At 36.8% G+C, this 23579-nt stretch overlaps 1 protein-coding gene across 1 annotated transcript; it reads right to left on the bottom strand.

Annotated features, from left to right (window-relative positions):
• Positions 1 to 7191: 7191 nt before the first annotated feature.
• Fgb (fibrinogen beta chain) lies at positions 7192 to 15702 on the bottom strand. The gene is made up of 8 exons (XM_074041335.1): positions 15545 to 15702; positions 12522 to 12713; positions 11552 to 11735; positions 10404 to 10631; positions 9712 to 9825; positions 9275 to 9400; positions 8778 to 9063; positions 7192 to 7845 (listed from the first exon to the last, which is right to left on the bottom strand). Exons 1-8 carry the CDS (start codon positions 15617 to 15619, stop codon positions 7614 to 7616), a joined length of 1437 nt encoding a protein of 478 aa, XP_073897436.1. The 5' UTR covers positions 15620 to 15702; the 3' UTR covers positions 7192 to 7613.
• Between the last annotated feature and the right edge of the window lie 7877 nt (positions 15703 to 23579).

Below are 23579 nucleotides of genomic sequence, written 5' to 3'. Positions count from 1 at the left end.
CCAGCGAGTGATAACATTTCGTTCTTCTTCATGGCTGCATAAAATTCCATTGTGTATAAATACCACATTTTCTTAATCCATTTGTTAGTAGTGGGGCATCTTGGCTGTTTCCATAACTTGGCTATTGTGAATAGTGCTGCAATAAACATGGGTGTGCAAGTGCCTCTGGAGTAACCTGTGTCACAGTCTTTTGGGTATATCCCCAAGAGTGGTATTGCTGGATCAGATGGTAGATCAATGTTTAGCTCTTTACGTAGCCTCCAAATTTTTTTCCGGAGTGGTTGTACTAGTTTACATTCCCACCAACAGTGTAAGAGGGTTCCTTTTTCCCTGTATCCTCGCCAACACCTGTTGTTGGTGGTGTTGCTAATGATGGCTATTCTAACAGGGGTGAGGTGGAATCTTAGTGTGGCTTTAATTTGCATTTCCTTTATTGCTAGAGATGGTGAGCATTTTTTCATGTGTTTTTCAGCCATTTGAATTTCTTCTTTTGAGAAAGTTCTGTTTAGTTCACTTGCCCATTTCTTTATTGGTTCATTAATTTTGGGAGAATTTAGTTTTTTAAGTTCCCTATATATTCTGGTTATCAGTTCTTTGTCTGATATGTAGCTGGCAAATATTTTCTCCCACTTTGTGGGTGATCTCTTCAGTTTAGAGACCATTTCTTTTGTTGAGCAGAAGCTTTTTAGTTTTATGAAGTCCCATTTATCTATGTTATCTCTTAGTTGCTGTGCTGCTGGGGTTCCATTGAGAAAGTTCTTACCTATTCCTACTAATTCCAGAGTATTTCCTACTCTTTCCTGTACCAACTTTAGAGTTTGGGGTCTGATATTAAGATCCTTGATCCATTTTGAGTTAATATTGGTATAGGGTGAAATACATGGATCTAGTTTCAGTTTTTTGCAGACTGCTAACCAGTTTTCCCAGCAGTAAATATCCCTATTTGCAGATGACATGATCCTATACCTTAAAGACCCAAAAAACTCTACTCAAAAGCTCCTAGACACCATCAATAGCTATAGCAAGGTAGCAGGATATAAAATCAACATAGAAAAATCATTAGCATTTCTATACACTAACAATGAGCAAATGGAAAAAGAATGTATGAAAACAATTCCATTTACAATAGCCTCAAACAAAATCAAATACCTAGGTGTAAACCTAACAAAAGATGTGAAAGACCTCTACAAGGAAAACTATACACTTCTGAAGAAAGAGATTGAGGAAGACTATAGAAAGTGGAGAGATCTCCCATGCTCACGGATTGGTAGAATCAACATAGTAAAAATGTCGATACTCCCAAAAGTAATCTACATGTTTAATGCAATTCCCATCAAAATTCCAATGACATTCATTAAAGAGATTGAAAAATCTACTGTGAAATTTATATGGAAACAGTACCACTCTTAATCATCTGCAGACGGGCCTCATCCTCAGACACTTCATCCCCAGATGTCTGGGTGGGTATCTTGCAGATGTCCTCTTTTTTGGAGAACTTTGTAGCTACCCATCTTCTTTGGGAGGGGTCTTTTACTTTGATGCCTTTGTTACTGTGGCCACCCACTCTCCCTTTGCCTTTCATTAGATTTGCAGTCACTGTAGCCTTTACCTGGGCTTGGGCCTCCCCTCTGCTTTCTCCCCTTCTTTGCCTTTTCTTTTCTTCCCTTTCTCTTTCCCCAAACTTCATCTGCATTTCCAGGTTTCAGAGACTGAATAACCAATAGCCTTCCAATCTCCACAAGGCCGAGTTGCACTCACTGTGAGCTGGTGCCAGCATAGGGCACCCATGCTCTGCACCCTGCATCTTCCCAGTGCACCTGCCTGGCTGCTGCCGCCAGCCCCAGGCCTTGGCTCTTCCAATTCCAGTCTCAGGCCCCTCGGTCAGATGAGCCCCCAGACCCCCAACCCTTCAAAATGAACCTGAATGTTTTGCCAGCAAAGTACAAGATTTTAAATATTTCTGCCAGGAAAGAAAATGCTGACTCAGGGATTTTGATCCTGGGTCAGGAATGTAATATAAGTCCAGCCACATGTTTCAAGTTTATGGGCAACAGAGTCAGTCTCCATTATAACTCTCCTACAGCTATCTCCCCAGTGTACAGGAGGCAGATCTAAATAATTACTCTTCTGTGTAGGAACTGTGTTTTATGTGGAGTACTAAACACAACACCTGGCACATAAAAATGACCCAATAAATTTTATGAGTTAAGGAATTTACATTTTAAAAGAAACTCTTAAGATCTTCTATTTCCACCATCTACTCAATATATAAATCCTTTCTACATCTGTTAATGTAACAAGTTCATTAAGATGTCATATTTGACTTTCATTAAATTATTTGCATTTCAATTCATTTATTGTATCTACTGTGTGTACTTTCAGTTTCTGGAAATACATTAGAATAAGTCTCTCTCCAATATAATAAGGATACTATTCATTAATAACCAATAATAGAGTTGCTTTAATAGGTATCAACAGAGTTTAATAATAGATTAATAGAGTTGTTTCAGTAAGGTTGACACCATTTTCTGAATTGATTTTTCAAGTGGCAGGTCAAATTGTTGATGATAAGGGGATACCTGTGACTGAAATTAGCAATATTGTTCTTCTAGGTTTGCAACAGTTCTTCCAGGTTCTACTTGCCTATCTCTTCTGTCATTTATTATTCAGTCTAGGATAATGATTCTGTAGCTCATAGATAGATATGACATGATTGTCTACAGCATTTACTTTTAATTATTTTCCCACTGTGGTCACTGATCTAATTGGCCTCTTGTTTCCCAAAAAGACAAAATATATTTGCAAATCAGCCTCTGCTGTGGGTAGAATCGGTGAATCAGAACAAAGACTCAGGCAGACAAGTCCACTAATTTCATCTCGTGTCTACAAATGGCTGAAATATGGCACCAGATCAATATAAATATATGCAGGATGCAAAAATCATAAGTTAAATCTTTGTTAGTTTACAGCAAAGTAATGTGACATTTACTGTTTGCTGAAACAGTTTGAGATTAGCAACATTTAGATTTTGGTAGCCATGAAAATAATACAAGTTCCTTATAGATAATAAAATGTACACAGAAACCATTTCTGAGATAGCTTGTATTTTATTTGTTTGTTTAAGCAATCATTAATTCACCTTTAATTGAATTCTAAGTATTTATAAATCTCACATATGGAGAAAAATCCATAATTAATTGAGGATGAGGGAAGGAGGGCCTTAAACATCACGTAGGGGAGTAGATGATGAGGAATTTGCAACTGGTAAGGAGATTTGAATTAATTCTTTTTTCTTTTTTTGAGTGGCACTGGGGCTTGAACTCAGGACTTTGTGCTTTCTAGGCAGGTACACTACCACTTGAGCTACCCCTTTAGCCCTTTTTGCTGTGCTTGTCTTTGAGATAGGGTTTTGATTTTTGCACAGGCAAGTCTGGACCATAATTCTCCTATTTTATGCTTTCCACATTAGCTGGCATGACAGACACATACCACCACACTCTGCTTTTTTTTTTTTTTTTCTGTTGAAATAGTGTCATAAACTTTTTTTGCCCAGACTGGCTTGACATTGTTATCCAAATGATCTCAGCCTCCCAAGTAGCTAGGATTACAGGAATGAGCCATCCGGTTTGGCTTCAAATTAATTCTTGAGAAAGAGCTGAATATTATATCTTCTGCTTCCACATGGTAAAGGCAACAAATCAAAAGCACAGAGCATGTAAACATAAGAGAAGCTGCCAGGTGTGAGCTGAAAAAAGGCTCAGAGACTAAGGAGTAGTTCTCTTCCTGTCTATCTGCTCATTGCTAAAGGTGGGCAATGGGGATTGCAACAGAGCACTCAGGAAAATATTTGTGTGGCTCACCTTTGACTCAGTCCCCAGTAGGTCCCTGACCTCAAGGTTGCATGCCCACATAGGCTGTTGCAAAACCTCATTAAAATCTCTCTTTTTGAGAGGCCCAGCAAGTGCAGCAAACAATTGGTGACTCTGGGTGAAGGACACAGAGGTATTCATTAAGCTATTCTTGAAATTTCTCTTAGGTCTGGACTTTTCAAAGAAGTAGCTAAGAAGAGAAATAAAAATAATTCAGTTGAAAAACATAAAGCTGTGCTGGCATTTGTTCACAGCTTGGCTGGGAAAAGGAGAGAAAGTCAGCAATGGTTAATGCAACAAAGTTGCAGCTCTATGTACTAATGATGGTTCATGTCAGAAGAATTTAAAATCCAATTCAGAGAAACAAGATAGCAGAGATAGTCTTTGGAGACATTTAAACCTAAACCCAGTCTTTTTTTTTTTTTTTCCACTGGCAATTTGTTTTTCTTTTTCTTTTTTTATTTTATTATTCATATGTGCATACAAGGCTTGGGTCATTTCTCCCCCCTGCCCCCACCCCCTCCCTTACCACCCACTCCGCCCCCTCCCTCTCCCCCCTACCCCCTCAATACCCAGCAGGAACTATTTTGCCCTTATTTCTAATTTTGTTGTAGAGAGAGTATAACCAATAATAGGAAGGAACAAGGGTTTTTGCTGTAAACCCAGTCTTAAACCTAGGAAATGCTCACCACGAAGTTATGGAACTTCAAGGATGATTGTTTGCTCAAAATAAGCCTCATGGTTGCCATTTGAGTGAAAAGGGTGCTAGATAAGAAAAAGTCTCAGATAAACATAAACCTGGCTGGTATTAGTAATTCTAAATCCAGCCAGTGATAATAAACTCTTGAGGGCTATTGACTGAAAAACAGAGACTCTTCTCCATATTATCATGGTTAAATAATGTTTTTAGATATTGTTTTATGTATTCTAACTAGAGGAAGCTATTGTTTCATTATCTTCAAAATTGTGATGACTGAATAGGCATCTGAATGGACAAAATCAGATATGTAGCATTTCTTACCAAATGATGCTTTAAGAAAATGCCTGTAATCCTAGCTACTTGGGGGCTGAAATCAGAAGGATTGCAGTGCAAGGCCAGCCCAGGGAAATAGTTCATGAGATACCACCTTGAAAATAACCAGAACAAAATGGATTGGAGGCGAGGCTCAAGTAGTAGAGTGCCTGCTTTGTGAGCGTGATGCACTGAGTTCAAACCCCAGAACCATCAAGGAAAAGAAAGCTTGCTTTTTTTCTAGTAGACATACATACTACATTATCACTGGAGATGAATGTGTTTCTGCTACTTGTACATTAACTAGGAATTGACCACCAGATTGTCTGTTTTGGTGGTTTTAATCTGTGACTTTACTTCAGGCTCTAGGGACTTATTAGGTCCTCTGTGTTTACTGCATAAGTTCCAGCAGAGGTCAGAGGACTGCACTTTCCCCTCCCTCTTCATTCAGTGGACTTTTGTACTCTTGGCTTTGCATTAAAATGTCTGCTTCTAAGTATTTTGCATACTGAATTTCCATGGTGCCTTTATTAGAAATGAGTTTTGTATAAAATCAGGGGTAGCAAAGACTTTGATAGCTTAGTCATTCAATACTTAGGAATTTATGAAGTAAGCCCTTTTGGTTGACAATTCTAGAATCAAAGTTGAAGATCTCATTATTAGTGAAGAAAAAAGGTGTATCAAACAAAGAAATCAGTTATAGGCATTAATTATCAAAAAGTAACAGATTGCCCAAAGGTTTCAGAAAGTTCTCTGTGGGTCTTGGCAATTTACTGAACTTTCAAAATAAATAGCAATTTGTCAGATGCTGTTGGGGAAAATGCGCTGCTGACAAAGAGCACATCATAGAAAAGAGCCTGGGCTTTGTGAATAATGCTGCATGAATGCGTGTGCAGGTGTCTCTGCAGGCTCCTAACATCAAATCTTCTGGATATCCGGAAGAAGATTGTTGAATCGTATGGCAATTCTATTTCACAAGTTTTTGAGGAGCTCACACCCTGTTTTCCAGAGTGATTGCACTATTTTAAATTCCTACAACAGTATACAGGGGTACCCATGCTATCTAAAAAAAGTAGTCAAAATAATTGAAGCAGAAAATCGAATGGTAGTTTCTGAGGGTAGAGTAGGGAAGGGGGAATATTTTGATGGGTGTGAAATCACAGTAATGGACGTCCTAGAGAGCTTCTGTGTATACAGCGTCTGTAAAGAGCAATACAGTATTAGGCACTTAGTTTTATTAAGAGGGTTGATTGCATATCAAATATTCTTACTACAATATGACAAAACAAAGGGACACTAGGAAACTTTAGGAGATGACAGATGTATGTAATACTTTGACCTGGATGATGGCACCACCATGGAAATTTAGTTCGAATGTGTTTCTCTAGATATAGGTGTATATATATATATATGTAGATATGTTCAAACTTATCTAGTTGTATCTGTTAAACATGGTCAAGGTTATTTTGTTTGTTTGCCTTTTTTACTTTTTTTTTTTTTTCATATCAATTATATCTTAAGAAAGCCACTGAAAATGGATTTAAGGGCCTGACCTGCTCTGGAATGGTGAAAAGCCAATTTTGAACAAAATGTCCATGGTAGTGGAGGGGGCAGGAGGTGGTACTGGGAGCAAGCAGTAAACCATTTTCACCTCCAATTACAGGATTTGGGCTTAAGGAATTTGGATATAGACAGCAAGGAGCTAATTAAGCAGGCAAGTCACTTGGTTTTGAGGACAATACCCAAGTGGGGTACACGCTGTAGGTGACAGAACTTGTGCAGGGAGACTAAGTAAAGGTGAGGCAGAGTTGAGGAGGAGCTAAGAGAGAGGCAGCACTCCAGAGACATAAATTAATAATCTGTCCTTAGATACAGAGGTTAAGAAGATGAGTCTTAATCAAGTTCCATGAAAATGGGTGGCAATGACAACACTTGGGAAGGAGGACTGAATTGGGGTGGAGATGACATACCCAACTATGGAAAGCAATAGAAACAACAGAAGTGTCTGCACTAATTCTAGTGTGTGACTATGTAGACAACAACGACCAAAACCTTAATTGAGGGCAATGGGCAAATTCTATCTTGTATTTCACATGGTGAAGACATCACCCTGATTGTACTTTTGGATATTCAGATTCTGACATCCTATTAAGGAGTAAAGTAGTGGGTTTTCCATGGTACAGAGTGAGATTCTGACTCTTCAAATGTTGGATGAGGGCTCATTAGATACTTGACATTGTGCTTACTTCTCTGTCCTACAAGTCCAAGGGCTAACTCATTGGTCATGTAGATCACAAAATAAGAAAACAATTTATTGCAGCAGAGACTGTTTTAATTAGGAAGCCTGAAAGGTTTTCTGTGACAGATGTTACATAAATAAATAGCATTTTAAAAGTAGACTTTTAAAGGTAGGTTTTTAGTTTGCCTCACTGCTTTGCTACAATGAAGACAGATGTCCCCTCTTCCTAACTTGAAACTTTTCACAATCAACTGGAATCAACTGATGGTAGCCACCATATTCTTTTCATTACTTCTTGCTAGGTGAGGGAAATGAAGAATGAAAAGGAAAATATGTGCTGTTTTTAGTGTCCTTTATCCTAATCCCTTTCCAAAAAGTCACACTCACGATTGTTTGAGAGTTTTGGAGGATATAATGTATGAAAGAAAATTCCAATAATATAATGTAAAAAATGTTGTCACATATAGAAGAATAAAAATCAGTGTTTTGGGGACTATTGCTGTGGGAAGAAGGGCCTGATCTTCATAGACACTTTCTTCATTGAGTACCATGACCCCTTCCAATTCATCCACACCACGCCATCATCTGTGCCATGCTTGGCCATGTCCCAGCTGTATTGTCCTCCCCAGTAGTATCTGCCATTTGGATTGGCTGCATGGCATCTGTTATACCACCATCCACCACCATCCTCTTTAGAACACTGTTTTCTTGGATCTGCAGTTACCCTGAAAGGAAACATGTTTTGGATTATTAGACACAGAACTACAGTTGTCAAGTTCACTCTTTGCTGAGTACCCACAGGGAGACTGATATACTCAGTTGGAAGTGGTACTCTTTCCTCTGGGCCCTGCAGGTGAAGTTCCACCAGGACACCAAAGGCCATCTCTGTCTCATAACAAGAAAGGGAGATAGTTGGGTGTATGCAGCCAATTCATGAAGGAATTACATTGGTTACTTCATACCGAAATGATAATTTTTAGATACCTAAGTATTAGAAAACCTGGAAAACAAAATTATGGTCTTCATATAAACAATAGAAGATAAAGATACAGGCCAGGTGTGGTGACACAGATCTAGCTACTCAGGAGGCAGAGACTGGGAGAATTGAGGATCTAGGAGAGCCTGGAATCCATTTCAAAAGACAACCTGGACATGGTGTCGTGCGCCTATAATCCCTGCTACGTAAGTAGGAAGATCACAGTCCAGGGCTAGCCCTAGGCAAAAAATAAAATCTTATATAAAAAATAACTAAAAAAGCATAGGGTCACGGTTCAAGTAGAGTGTCTGCCTAACAAGTATGAGGCCTTGAATGCAAACCCCAGTACCATGAAAATAAAAAAGAAGATAAAGATGCAGGTACTAATCTAACTGCTCCTAACTCACAAAGTGACTATGCGTTAATTCCAATTCTTGACAATGTGTGACTTTGGGTAAATTATTTAACTAAATTTAATTTGTAAAATGAGATTAATAATGGGTACTTTACAGCTGAAATGCTTTCAAGTGATATATGGAGAGCTTGGTACGATGGCTGGCAGATAGGGCCCAAGTAGTGGCAGTTGTTAATGATGTTAGCCATTATTAATGAGTCATAATATTCATGAGTAATAATATTAGTAGGAGCTTTTGAAATAGGAATGAAGAGCACAACACATACCAGCCATCATTGTCTCTGTCATAGGTGCTGAAGAACATGCCATTGTGTATAGTCATGGTTCTGTTTTCTCCCACCAGCTGGGAAGCTCCGTCCATGAGAGCATTGCCGGCTGTTCCTTTGTACTTGTTCACGGAGATTTGGTATTTGTTGGCCTCATTCTGCACTGTGAATCCTCCATAGTGTGCCTTGACCTTGTCTCCTTTCCAGTCCTCCATCTCAATCAGAAGTTCAGTGGGTCCCATCTTGGTCAGCTGACTGATTTTATCATTTCCAAGCCAATATTCACCTAAAGGAAAAATAAAATAAAATCTCACACAATTAAAAACTTTGTTAACCAACAGCTGCTTTCCCCCCCCATACCTTTAGTTTCTACATTTTATAGTTAATCATCTCTTAACTGTCTAAAACCTAAAATGGACTCCCAATACCCAATGTTTTTAATGGAAAAAAATCCCATATTAAATAAAGTGCTTTTATCTTGTTACCCCCAGGTTTACCTGGTAAGCCACAATATTTTTTCCCATCTGCATTGGTTGCAATATTTCCAAATCCTTGTTTGTATGGGTCCCATTTCCTGCCAAAGTCAACGCTACCATCTTGACGGTTCTGTATTACTGTCCACCCTTTGATTGATAGAAACAAACATAGTGTAAGTTAACCAGGAACAAATAATATTTTGAAAGAAGTGTCTGAGTCCATTGTCCATTCAATTCATTTTATGCCCATTTATATTTGGCTTTCCAAAATAGATATAAGGAAAGAAACATGAGAGCTTTATCTTACCCCAAACCATGAATCAAAGACATTTAAAACATTTTAAAATCTCAGATTGAATTCCAATTCAAATACTTCATTGCTAGATTTGTTAGAATGAGGTCTTGCTTTCTTGCATGTAAAATAGTTGCAGAGTGATGTGTTAACATCTAATACTTGCCTCCGCTTTCTGTGTTCATGTCACAGTATACTTTATATGGTTTGATGGCGCTGTCAGGCTGAATGAGATACATTTCAGATGTTTCACCTCCTTTCCTGATAATCTCCTCACATTCTGTAAACATAAGATAACATATTATGTTCAAGGACCTACAATATAACCACATGGTCTTTAGTCTCCCATTCTTTTAACATAACTGATTACCTAAGTTACAGAGAACTGTTTTATTATAGACATTTTAGAATAATATTGTAGAAATTGAAATGTCCCTTAACTGGAAACCAAACTTAGTTTTGAGGAATTTTATTTTTTAAGAAAAATGGAAAATATCCTTTTGCACTTTTGTGCCCTGAAATATCCACAAAGAGATAGAACACATGGATGGGGAAACTCCTCCATCTTTCCATGGTCTTGTCATCTATTCACACAAGCACATACATGCACACATATGCACACATCAGCCACCCCTGAAACTACCACCATCACTATGTTCCATTCTGCTCTTCAGAAACTGGTAAAGTTAGCATGGCAGGATACAGCATGCCAAGGACATCTTCATAAAGTGCTTTAATGTCATTATGCCTTTTTGGGGAAAACCCACTTGATTTATTTTTCAGTTCTCTCATTTTTAGAGGACTGAACTCTTCTGGAACCCTCTAGAAATACTAGAAATATGTTTGTTTACTTGTTACCTTTGCCAGACACCACGGGAATGTTGCAGCTGACAGTGCATGGAGTGCGGCAGTATTCCATTTGAGCTGAGACATCAGATTCTAATTTTTGTATCTTGCTTCTCAGGTTTTCCAGGATTGAGCGGAGCACACGAAGGTTAATTGGGATATTACTATTTACAGTCTCCTCTATATATATTCTCTGGTTTTCCAGCACTGAGGAGTACTCATTTATCACGTTTTCATTATCTGGAAAAATGAAATTTTGTAGGAATGGTCAACATTTTTCACATTATAAAAACAAAGTGTATTCAACTATAGAATTATGATTTTGATTTTTCTGATAATAAACTAATAGACATTGAGTACCTATCAAGCAGTCGTGACATATAGTTGAATTTAGGGAAAATTATTTGACCTATGGCATGTACAAATTAACATAGAGGCCAGCTACCATATCAGCAATTTACCATGGGTACAAGCTAAAGATTATACCCATTAATAAAAACAATAGCTTGTTTAGCTCTTTGGTGAGGAAAAGAGGAGAAGACAGTATTTGGACATTCCAGCTCAGAAGTACAATGTCTTACAGAGTGGATACACTTGGTTTACTTAAAAATTCCATATGAGTACTGCAAAGTCTGGAAATTTACAAAAATCATTCATGATTCTTTTGATTCCTTTGATAAATGTCTAAATTTGGGTAAGCTACTCACTGAGACCAGGCTCACCCTCTGTCGTGCTCAATGTTCACATCTCAAGATTCACATTTAGATATCACTATCCCTAAGTCAATTGTCTATCACGTATTACTCACTCATATCCCAAACCTCAACTGTTAAATCTAAAGATGCTGGAGTTTTACTTTGTGAATATTGCCTTTTGAGTTACAAGACAAATTTCTTACAGGCTGAAAATAAGAAACTATAGTGAAATGTTTCATAGAAAAACATCTTTGTAGATGCCACACTGGGACTAATCCTGGAATAGTATGTATCAGGGAAAGTTGTGGGTGAAGGTGTCTAAGTGAGGACCCCACAGTGGCGGGGCTGACTGAAAGCAGTATGAAAGGCAGGGACAGCCTGGAAATGTTCATCTCATACTCACTGTCATGACTGTCTAACAGTTCTGAATTTATAAGAGTCAAATGTAAACCACAGGGTAGCTACCTTTCATTTGGGCCTGCCTCTTTTTCCACATGTCTTTTAGCACAGTCATGTACTGATAGGTGGCAGTAGAGGTCTGGGATACAGATCCCACATTGTTATGTAACTCAGCAACACTGTTTTTGATTGGTCTTTCCTGTTTTAGCAAATCATCTTGTAATTGACATCCAGTAGGACACAACACTCCCTGCAAACAAAGAAAACAGCGGGCATTAGATGATGAATTTGGGTTATGGATATTTGATAAAATAGCACATAGTACAAAAATTCAATGACCTCAGCCAGGAGTGGTGGTTCAGGCCTAGTTACTCATGAGGGGAAGATCAAGGAGATTGTGGCTCAAGGCCAGTCAGGGCAAAAATTATCATGAGACCCCATCATAACCAATGGCTGGGCTTGGTGGTGCTCAGCTGTTGTCCCAGCTACATGGGGAAGCTCAGATAGAAGGAGCATGGTTCAGACTGGCCCTGGGCACAAATAACCAACACAGAAAGGACTAAGGGTGTGGCTCAAGTGGTAAAACCTCTTTCCAGCAGGTGTGAAGCCCTGATTTCTGCCATCTCCACCCCCCAAAAAATGATCTTATTAGTCAATACAAGAAGTTGATATTCGATTTTCTTTATAGAAGAGCAGAAACTTGAGAGTTATCATTATACTCTTATAAACTTTAAAAATAGTCCTTCCTACAGAAGAAATGTAATTAAGTTATGAAAAGTTTACTCACTTGAACAAAGGAAATAGGCAAGATTCAAAGACATAGGCAATACCCATACATATATCCAGATTTATTATCTTGTGTCCAGAACAAAAAACCCAAGAAAGAAAGCCTAGACCAAAGACCCAATTAAGTTTATGTTTTTAATTTTATTACCTAAGTAAACAAAATAGCAGTGATGGTGAGGCAGGTCCATGAATCATTCTAAGCTTCTCTGAATAAGACACCCCCCAATGCAAGAAACACTAGTATACCCACCAGGTCTGGATCAGCATGGAGACAGCCGCCAGCATCAGGGGCTCTTTTCTCTGTCTTCTTTTTGTTGGCAACTACTTTGGCTGGACGAGCCCGATAGCCACCTGAACTAATGGGAGGTGGGGCAGGTCTCAGACTGGGAGGCTCTTCCCTCTTCCGGTCAATGGGTCGATGACTACGGGCATCAAACCCACCCTACAAAGAGCCAGACAGAAACAAAATGAAGTGTTATAAATTATTTCAAAGGTGTAATTGAGGTTATCACAAGCCTGATGATTTGCTTCAGGTCCATCCACTGGCTAGCTGGTGGTGGTGAATTAGAAGGTTACTTATATCTCTTCAGTAGCAAATGAAAGTCCAACAAAGTCTTTAAAAAGAGTCCCTAACACAATACTGCCTCAGATTATAAATAGTTATGACCTTAGGTCTTTAAAATCTAAACATTGGACAAAATCGTCAGAAGTCTATACAGTCAAGAAGAATGATTATCTTCAAGCCTCCTGGATTACTAAATTCCTACAATTGTTACTAATTATTTCCTCACTTTCAACTTTTATGAATTGATGATCAGGCTAATCCTTACATAATCGTACTTAAGAAATGACCCAAGCCTTGTATGCACATATGAATAATAAAACAATAAAAAAATTTATTTGTAATAAGACAATCTTTGCTCCTAACATACTACAAAAACAGTAGCTACTATGAGCTTAAACTTGAATGTAAGACTTGACCTTACACTTACTAGCTATGAAACCTTGGGCAAATTACTTCATGTTTCCGTTTCCTTATCTGTAAGATAAGGGTAATCACAGTTTGTCTCTGCCTTATAAGATTATTGTAAAGATTAAGTTTTTACAGATGACACCCTTAGAACACTACTTGGCACATTGTAAGTGCTCATTGTCATTTTACTGGGATCATACAAATCAGATACTATTATTTAAATGACTTCTCCCTTGCTAATTCTACTTTCTATTGATAAAATTGTTAAGTCATTCTCTTAAGATTTCCTTCATGATTTATTAACCACCATGATTTTCTCATATAAAACTAATTCTCAAGTTTTTTGTGTTGCAATTAAAATCATTTGCTGATTTAAAAATACTACATTATAACATCTTGAAGTGAAAAATATGCAATGCAATTTAAATGTTTTGATGTAGATTAAACATATTATTATAGATTCTTTGTCAATAGTTACACTCTTAGGGGACATGCCACAGATTAACATAACAAAATATGAAGCAGCAGCTAAGCTCTCTTGCAATTATGTGAGTCTAAAATTCATTGAATGAACTGCATTTGGAATTTTATTGTTCATTAAATTATTATTATGTTACCTAACATCCAGTGGGGTGGTGCTAGACTTGAAACCCAGGCAGAGTAGCTTCAGATTTGCCTGCTTAACTGCTGACTACATACACATACATCCTTAATGCATGAAGAGCTGGAGGAACATACATGTCTCACATCGAAGGCATATCCTCAACCAGACCTTGTCTACTCTAACACAAAATTTATGCTATGTGAATCACCTTTTTATTGAAAATAAATTTTAAAGAAAAAATTTCCTTTTTGTTTTAGAGCAGTAGAGAGGACACATTGATGGTCTGGATTTACTAGAGGAAAGAAAGTGAAAAATATTTAAAGGATTCTGGGGTATTTGGATCTCTGAAGACCACTTTTTCAAATAACTAAAACCAGAAAATCCACTGTGGAGCTTAAGCTACTAAACTTTTTCTGTGAGGATTAGTTAGTGAGTAGGAATGTGAAAGTACTTGCAAAGTACTTTCCAAAAACTTAGTCTTAAACATTCTTTACATTTTTCTTACCTAATGTGATTAACCAGACAAGAATCTGTTTATACGTACAATCTGATCATCAGAACACTTATGTTCCCGTCAAAGTCAACAAATAATCCAAAATGAATCCTCTCATTTAAACAGTATTAGCATATATTAATTGTACAAAGCAGTGGATTTCATTATGAAATGTTCATATATGTGTATATCATATTCACCCTCTCTGATACCCTCATTCCTCCCCACACTTTTCCCCTTCCACATTCCTAGTAGTCCTCATTTCATTTTCATGTCCTTTTTTATTTCTTCTAAATTTCACATATGAGAGAAATAAATGGTCTTTGTCAAGTCTGATTAATTTCACTTAACATGATAATCTTCTATTCTTATTTCTAGTGTGGAGATACTGTGTTTTGCACAATAAATTTGGTCATGATGCATTTGATAATTAAATTAAAATTCTTCAAACAGCAATTTTTCCAAGTACATTTCTATTTTTTTAATTAAAAAATTTTAAAATTAACCCTCCTCCATTGTGTTCTTTTCCCCCTCCTCCTCCCATTTCTATATTGTTGATAACATCAAAACAATAAGTTGACAAAAATAACACTTAAGAAAAAACTATTCTATAAATTAGACTGAGCTGTGTTTCATAACCATCAATATTAACAATAAATACCACCTCTGATTTAAATTTTTTCATCTAAAAAGAGTATTTCATTTTCTGTTACTACACTTGATTGTAATTTTTGGTCATAGTCAGTAACCTCAGGAATTATATATTATCCTCCTTCACCAAAGAGCAACTTATCTACCACAGTTTTCTTTTCCTTTAAAAACACTGCTTTTGCTATCTTGTAGCTTGCAAATATTTTAGATTTTTATCTTTACAATTAATAAGTATTGCTAGAACTAAGTGAAAGATCAGAATACTCAGGGTAGCAAGGAGAAAAAAAAACACATTTTATGTTAGTTAGCTAAGCCATCTTCATCCTGCTAAAACAAAGGTGATAAACCAGAAAACAATAAATTATTTTGCTTTCATATGTGCAATTCTATGAAGTATTCCTTAAGTAAAATAGATCCCTGCCATTAATAATTTAGTTTCATAGCAACAGTCAAAGGTAACTTCATTTAAACAGCTATTCATATCAGATTACCATTCTATTACATGTTATATGAATACAATTAGTAACAATATAATAATATTTTAAAAATCACCTCATCTTCGTAGTCATCAACACCTTGGGACTTAACTGAGAAAACACATAATAATAGCAATAATAGGTATTTCATGGTTTCAAATTTTTGGAAGTTCTAAGAAATCCTCTTTTGCCTGTAGACTTAGCTGAGTTATCTTCAATCCTATATATACTGGGTCCTCTGTTAGGCATGACTTCAGAAATGGTTACCCTTCTTTAGTTAATATTTAATTTTTTTGATTCACTTGTTGGCTGAACCATTTTACCACTTAAGCAACATCTTCCCAGCAAGACTTATTTACTTGTCATACAACTATTCTTGCCTGTTGGCCAATTTAGAAACACTAAGTTTCTTCAATTCATTTAATCAGACAAAATGATGGGAATGAGGCTTTCCTAAGAGCCATGGGTCACATTTCTTGTAAATTAATGTGCATGCTACACAAACTCACAAAAAATGTGGGAGAAAAAAATTTAACCCAAGCACAAAAAGTTTGACCTGTTCACAAGGCATTCACTAACATTGTGAATTCACTAAAGATATACGTGCATGCTTATGCTTGTAAGCAATCATGGAATCCCTCTTTAAAAGAGATCATTAAAATCAAGATGACTGGTATATTACCATGTGCTTATTCTTTCTTTAAAAGTTAATCAGAATAATAAAATAATAATCATGTCTGTGCTATGGCAGATACCACAAGGAAAATGTAAACAGGTTTCATATTTTGTCTTTTGTTAATACAAGTTAAAATTTTCAACAAATTCTAAACCTTATTAACATAGCAGTAGGTTATATATTACTAAATCAAAATTATTAGTATAGTGAGTGGATACACAATGTTCCATTTTACTATTATATTGTATCTTTTATTTATATTAGTTGTAGAAATGTCATTTTAATATAGGTGAAGGCTTCATCTGCTTCAATTAATATGTTCACACAGTAAGTGTGGCTCATTTATGCCACCAAGTCCATCTTTCTTGTCTGTTCATTTGTTTGTTGCAATCAGGATTAAGAACGCCTACAAAATCAAAAGGAAACTCAAAGAAAACAGCTCAAATTCCAGCAAATATGTTACTTTAAAGTGTTTTCCTGTCTTTTTGTATGGAAAGTGAAATATTCTCATTGAATTAAAGCACTGTTATTATTAGAAAGATACTGGGTTTACAGCAAGAGAGTATTTTGAACAAAAATTTGAAACAGAATCAATCTTCTAACAGTGTGAGACCCTAAACTCACTAGCATAGAGTGCATTCCCAAATTCTTTGAACTCAAAGTATTAAATTTAAATGAAGAAAAATACTTGTGTATTTCCAAATTTGTACTCCACTTATTAATATTGTAGTTATAATACTTTAAGGTAATTTTCTTAAACTTTAAGATAATTTTCTTTAGTTTTAATTTTTCTTGGAAGAATAAAGAACCTGATAAAAAGCCAAACATATATTCATTAATATATACTGTGTATAATTAATATGACATATTAATTATATTTAATTAATATAATGCATTAATTAAAAAAATGGAAGAATGTTTCCCTTCAAAATATAATTAAGAAATACTATTTTAATAACCTGGACAGGATTTTATTTTAGTGATATATGAATTCTTGCTGATTTAAAAACTATTCGTTAAGAAGACTAAAACAGTGTTTTTCTTTTGAAGTGAGAAATGACTGCATTTCTAACCATGGCATTTTATCAATTAGTAACAGTTGATAACTATCAACCTCCAGAAGTCTGTAAAATTTTTCGTCTGGTAGATAATGGATTTCTTTAACATGAACGTGGACGTTCTTTCACACTACCACACTGTTCTGCCCTGACTGGAATTCTTACCATTGTCAGAAGGATGATGGAGAAAAAACTAGAACACAAGCTTCTTAAGAGCAGTGTGTATCACAACAGTCATTCCACAAATAGTGCCTGAGTGTCTTAACGGGCAGGTAGTGTGCCAGGGGCTGGGAATACATAGTGAGCAAGGGGACATCATAGGCATCCTATAAATAATTGTCAAAAGGGTGAGTGAGCTGGCTTCACTGGTACCTGCCTCAGCTATGGTATTCATTTACCTTATTTAATTCTCGAAACTCCTAAGTTCAAAGGATGATGAAACTGAGGTTCAGAGAGGTTAAACTACCTAAAAGCACATAGGTGGTCAGTCCTGATCCCAGTCTTGACCCAGGTCTGGTTAACCCAGGTGTCTATGCTTTGAGCCATTTCCATAGTGTCCAATGGAAATTACACATTATAAAAATTTTACCCGTAACTTTTTTTGTTTGTTTGTTGCTGTTTTGGGCCAGGCCATCATCCTAGGACTATAGTGTCTTAGCCTTGGCACACTCGTTTTTAGCCCTTATTTTCACCCTTATACATGGGTGTTGGTGTGGATGTTCATGCCTGTTTGAAAGGCATGTGCAATACATTATCAATAATTTTATTTAATTCTCATTCTTGTTAGTTTTTTTTCCATAAAGTTATACACAGCTATGTTACTGCTCTAAATTGACTGATATTACAAGGGAGATTCACCATGATTTCAAAGACAAGCAATGGATTTGCAGAGATTCTACTTAGTGAAATACTTAAATGTTTTAGCATGTTGATGCCATTGGTGGAGGGGAAAGGGAGTATTATTTGTTCAGTTATGTTTTTAGGCCAATAGTGCAGAGTTCTTTCTATTAGCTGATATTGTTACATAAGCCAAGGACAGTAAATCAGTGACAGAGAAAACAGAGATAATCTGTCCTGTCCAGCAGCTCTCTGGCGGGAACAGTGAAAACTTTCGGGCACTGATGGTCAATACACTTGTTGTTGCTACTTTTTCAATTCATCAGAGAATAATGCAGTTTGGTTTAGCAACTATTTATAGAGTTCCTGCTTTGTGGCAGGTAGTGTGCCAGGGCCTGGTATACCTTGGTGAAAAAGATAGGTAGAGCCCTGAACTTGTGAGGCTTTGTGTGTAGAGGGAAAGACAGAAAATTGAAAGTACTCACAATAATTGAGCCTGAGGCAGGGGACAGTGAGGCTTTGGTGAAGTGACATAGGGACCTCACCTGTAAGAGGAAAAGAGGTGAGGTCTGAATGGAAAAGGGTTTCTGGAAACATGTGGTCTGAATGATAATAATGGTTTATATCACATACTTGGTCAGGGTGTATTTCATCCCTATGTGTAGAGTGAGTTTATAAACATATAAATGAGTGAATCGATAAAATGAAATACTGACGCTCCTTGTCTATACAGGCACAGTTTTGGAGCTATTACACTGAATCATTGTTAGTTATCATTGAGTGCCTTTTCCTTTTGTTACTCTGAGCTTTGGTTGAGACCCCATCCAAAAGGCAATTGGCCCTGGGTAGTTGGGAGACAGGTTGGAGCAGACCATTCTATGCAAGCATAAGAGCAGTGTGACAGTGACATCTGCAGCTGGCCAGCCATCCTTGAAAGGACAGCTCATGGCAGGATGAAGAGTAGGAGGTAGCTTTCCTTGTGGATGGGCTCCCTCTACAGACCAGTTTGCTTTTCCTATGGGAACTGACATTGCACATGACCGACAGGGACAATGGGACCTTGTCTTCTCCAATCAGATGTGGATCACAAGAGCTAAAGACAAGATGTTTCTGTGTTTCTGTCACACTGAGACTTAAAAACCACGATGGTGTCATGACCATCTCTTGGAGTGCTCCTGCCTTCTCCTGGGATGATCCCTAAAACTCAAGAGTGGGGCTCTAGTGGTCCTGCCAATATGATGACACCCTGATTTCTGACCACAGGTCACCAAGCTAGGGATGGACTTACTCCTTACCCAGAGAGAGACTTTATCAGAGTCTCCCAATTTGGTATTTACAAAGGAAAGAAGCACAGAATCAGGTCAACGGTCCTGATGTCATATTCATGGTAGCAGTCTAGAAAGTACCAATCAGAGTAGCAGAAGTAACCAAAACTTCTAAGCTTCATCATTTGATTCTTGTGTCAAATCTGTGAGACCCTGCATGTCCTTTCAGTAGCACTCACCCTTACTTCGCCTTTGATGAAGTTAGGCTGAGATGGTTTCTGGGATTTGCTGGATAAATCCAAAAAGAAAATTAAGGCCAAATATTTAGGAATCAGACTGGTTATCTTGTTTTTCAGCATAAAATGCAAATTAGAAAGAGAGGCTGTATTTTCAAATAATGCAATAATTAAACAAATTTAATTATTTAAATGTGTTTACATATTAAGTATGTGGTAACAGCAATAAAAATCCGAGGAAAAATGCAAAGTTTCATTTTACTTTGGAGCACTTCAGTAATACTTATTTAAAAAATCTTTCACCCTTTCATCATTTCTTAAATATTTCTTGAGTTAAATTAACAGTATTTTCTGTAAAATAAAGACAATGAAGACATTGAAGATAATGAAATTTTTATGAAAAGTTACAGCTTGATGAGAAAGCATGAACCCTATATACTAAAAATGGGCAAAGGATATATACAAAAGAAAAAGAAAAAGATGGGGGCATGGCTCAAGTGGTAGAGCATTTGCCTAATAAGCAAATGCTTATTAGGCCCTCAGTTCAATCCCCAGAACTACAAAACAAAAAAGACAAAAAAACAAAAAGAAAAAAGGAAACATGAATGTGTACCGGGAAAAACATTGAACAAAGATACAGATCAAAGAAAGCTGGAGAAGCTGGTTCTAATAACATGGAAACTCTAATAGCGAAAGGGGGAAAGGTGGAGGCAATGGGTAAGATGAGTTAAGTTTAAGCCGGGGAAAGAGGCAGGTTAAGTGAGGATAGACACAGTACAGGATTTAAAGTCCTCTTTCAATCACTTGTGATTTCTGCAATATTTCAATCTATTTTGCTAATATTTTGTTGTCTAAGATTTCTTTTAGGAGAATTGAGACCTACTTTAAGGTTTGATCAGGATGAAGATAACAGTTGCCTGGGTCAGAGAGCTGACCTCTGATTTTTGGGTTACATTTATGCAGCTGTTTCAGGAAACAAGATAACTGCTGTAATACAACCGATTGATTCAATGCCTGTCACTGTTGCCAGTACTTGACACTAATTCTACAGCATGAAGTAGAGTAGCCTTCCCATTCCCGCTGTTCAAATGGGGAATCAAGGCACAAAAAGAAGAAAACATTCAAGATGACATGGCTGGTAAGTTGCAGAGGAGAGAAAGTATGAGCCCACGATGCCAGGGTCTATACCCTACCTACTACTATGGACAGTTTCTTCCTGTTATCACAAAGCTATTTACTAATTTTCATTGGTATACTGTTCCTACCTCAGCAAAATGAACATGTATGTATGCGTCTTTGCATCTCCTGCAAAGATATATACGCATATCTCTGCATAATACACATATTCAGTACATTTTTAGAAGTGAAGCTAGTGTGGCAAAAGGTGTGTAAATATTTTTTATTAGTTTACTAATGAGCTGCTTATCAAAAGGATTGCCTCCCTGTATGCTTCTATCTATGTTTAGGGTATTCTATCATCCGTGCTAACACCAAATTAAAAATTTTTACCAACCTGTTAGATGAACCATAATACTACCTTGTTGTCAAGATTAACAATTCTTTACTGATGAAGCGCATTGGGGATCTTCCTTATTTGTATTTATTGACTCCAGTATTTCTTTATTGGTGAACTGCTTGCCACAGTGTTTTGTTTATAAGGTTGTTCATTTTTTCTCTTGATTTATGAAGCTACTTTGACTAGCATTCACATTGTAAATATTTTCCCAATTTTTCACTTGCCTTTTGACTTTATTTATGATGTACTGTATGGTATTTTAAACTTAATTATGTGACCAAATTATAACTTTTAGGAACCCTGCATTTGGATCTCACTTAAGAAGGTCTTCCCCATCCCAAAGTTATTTTTTTAAAGTTACCCATGTAGAATTATAATGGCTAAGAACATGGGCTCTGAGGCTATGTTATTTGGATTCAAAACGGGGAGAAAAACTAGTGATATTCATCATTTTATGAGCACAAGAATCACAAAATACTTCCTATGAAAACATGATGAAGAGTTGGTGAAAATGGATGGCACTTAAATTTACACTTAATGATAGATAACTTCATCATTGTCAAGAGCAAAGGACGCACTATATGAAGGAAAACATAAAGATTTTCTTTATTGTAGATTGAAAAAACTTGACTAATGAAGGCAGGTTTTCCTTAGAATTTATACAATTGATTTTATATACATCTAATAGTCATATTAATTTATATTAATAAATTATTTGTCGTGTTCCCTTTAAGAAAAATCCTCCGGGCTCTTTTGAAAGAGCAGTGGTGACATCTACTGTTCAAGTAAAGCAGCTTGGATGTCAGCCAACGCAGTCATTTTTAACCTTTTTTGGGCCCTAGATCCATTCGCAGATCCAACGAAGCACAGATTCCAGCAAAGGGGTAGGGTGGTGGTGGAGAAGCAGGCATACAAAAATCCAGGTTCCTATATAAATACAAAATGTGTCTATGATATATTTAATTGAAGGATTCCAGAACTAGATAATGGAGTCACCTGAGCTAAAATAAATAAGCTTTCACATGGATGACATAATTCCATAAATTCAAAAGTGTTAAAAAAACAAAAGCTAGTGAAACTTACTTCAATCATTAGAATGTTTTTATGAGTCTGGGTTTATAAATTGAATGTTTCTAGGATGACTAAATATCTAACATGCTAATAGACCCTAATAGACAGCTATTATCTTACCATAGATGTATTATGACTTGCTGACACTTCTATAGTTTCATTGTCATTTAAAACCGTGTTTTTTCTGTAGTTATTACTGTCTATAGATAGGTTATAATTTAATTATCTAAATATGTATTTTATAATTATGGCATTTTTTGCAAGGTCAATCATCATTGGTCATTTTATCAGAAAAAATAGATCTTTAAGCCAAAGTCACACTGAAATTCAGAAATGACTGTGTTTTCAAGCAAAAACGTGATCTTAAAGTTTTCAATAAATTAAAAATCAACAAATTTTTAAATGAAGTCATTGATCCACATTGCTATACATTTTCCTAGATTTTTCCCTTTCTCAAAATATATGTGCTATGCTCCAGGGACAGGATCAGTGAAACTAACCATGGTTAAGGACAAAGTTGGACCAGTTAGATGTTTGTCTACTTGAGTCTGCAACTCCCATTTCTATCACTTTTTTAACACAGAAAAACTTTTGGGCGTGATTAATCACACACTGCAGATTTTACTGAGTAGAAAACAAAACAAAATGACAATACTATAAATAAAAATAGTTGTAGTGCCAGTCCCTAGCTTTGAAAAGCTCTATCCTGGCCATTGTTGCCAGCTTCATCAGCAGGCAACTAGGAAAGGGCAAGCGTTACATAGCTTTGAGATTTTTAAAAGGGCGGGGGGGGGGGGGGGGAAGGGGAGGTGCTATATGTTGTTAAAACAAATATTCTTTTGCACATCCACATGTCAACTGAAAAAACTCTGCAACAGTTGCTCAAGAACTGTTTGCTGGACTGCATAATAGGAAATGTTCGGGAGGGCAGAGGATCTAAGGAAAGAAGGTAGGAGAGTGAATGTGATAGAAACATTATGTATTCATGTTTGAAAATGAAAAAATGAGACCTGCTGAAACTATTCCAGGAATTGGGGGGGGGGACGGCGGGGGGAAGGGAGATAAAGGAGAATGATAGAGGTGGTGAATTCAACTATGATATACTGTAAGAACTTTTGTAAATGTCATAATGTACAATTGTATGATAAAATATGTTAAAAAAAGAAAAAGAGAGAAAAATTGTTCTCACTGCACCAAATATCGGAACCAGGCGTCAGAAAGCCCCAGGCGACCCCCAAACGGAGCAAAACCTCTGCAGACCCTCCCTCGAACTGATTTCTTAGGATTTCTGAATTAAAAAGCTTTACGCTTCCGAGGCTCCAGATTCAGACCAGAATGGCTTGAGAGTAGAGCAGAAAACACTGCTAACTCTGAACCTTCCAGCCAGCCGCTTTCAGGAGTCTCCGCCCACAGCCTCGAGACTCCGCCCCAGGGGGCGGGGCCGAGAAAAGC

The sequence above is a fragment of the Castor canadensis genome, chromosome 9, assembly GCF_047511655.1.
Source record: "Castor canadensis chromosome 9, mCasCan1.hap1v2, whole genome shotgun sequence".
In the NCBI taxonomy this organism is placed as follows: Eukaryota; Metazoa; Chordata; class Mammalia; order Rodentia; family Castoridae; genus Castor; species Castor canadensis.
Note: the sequence above shows the minus strand (reverse complement) of the source record. Positions and strands in the feature narration are given on the sequence as shown.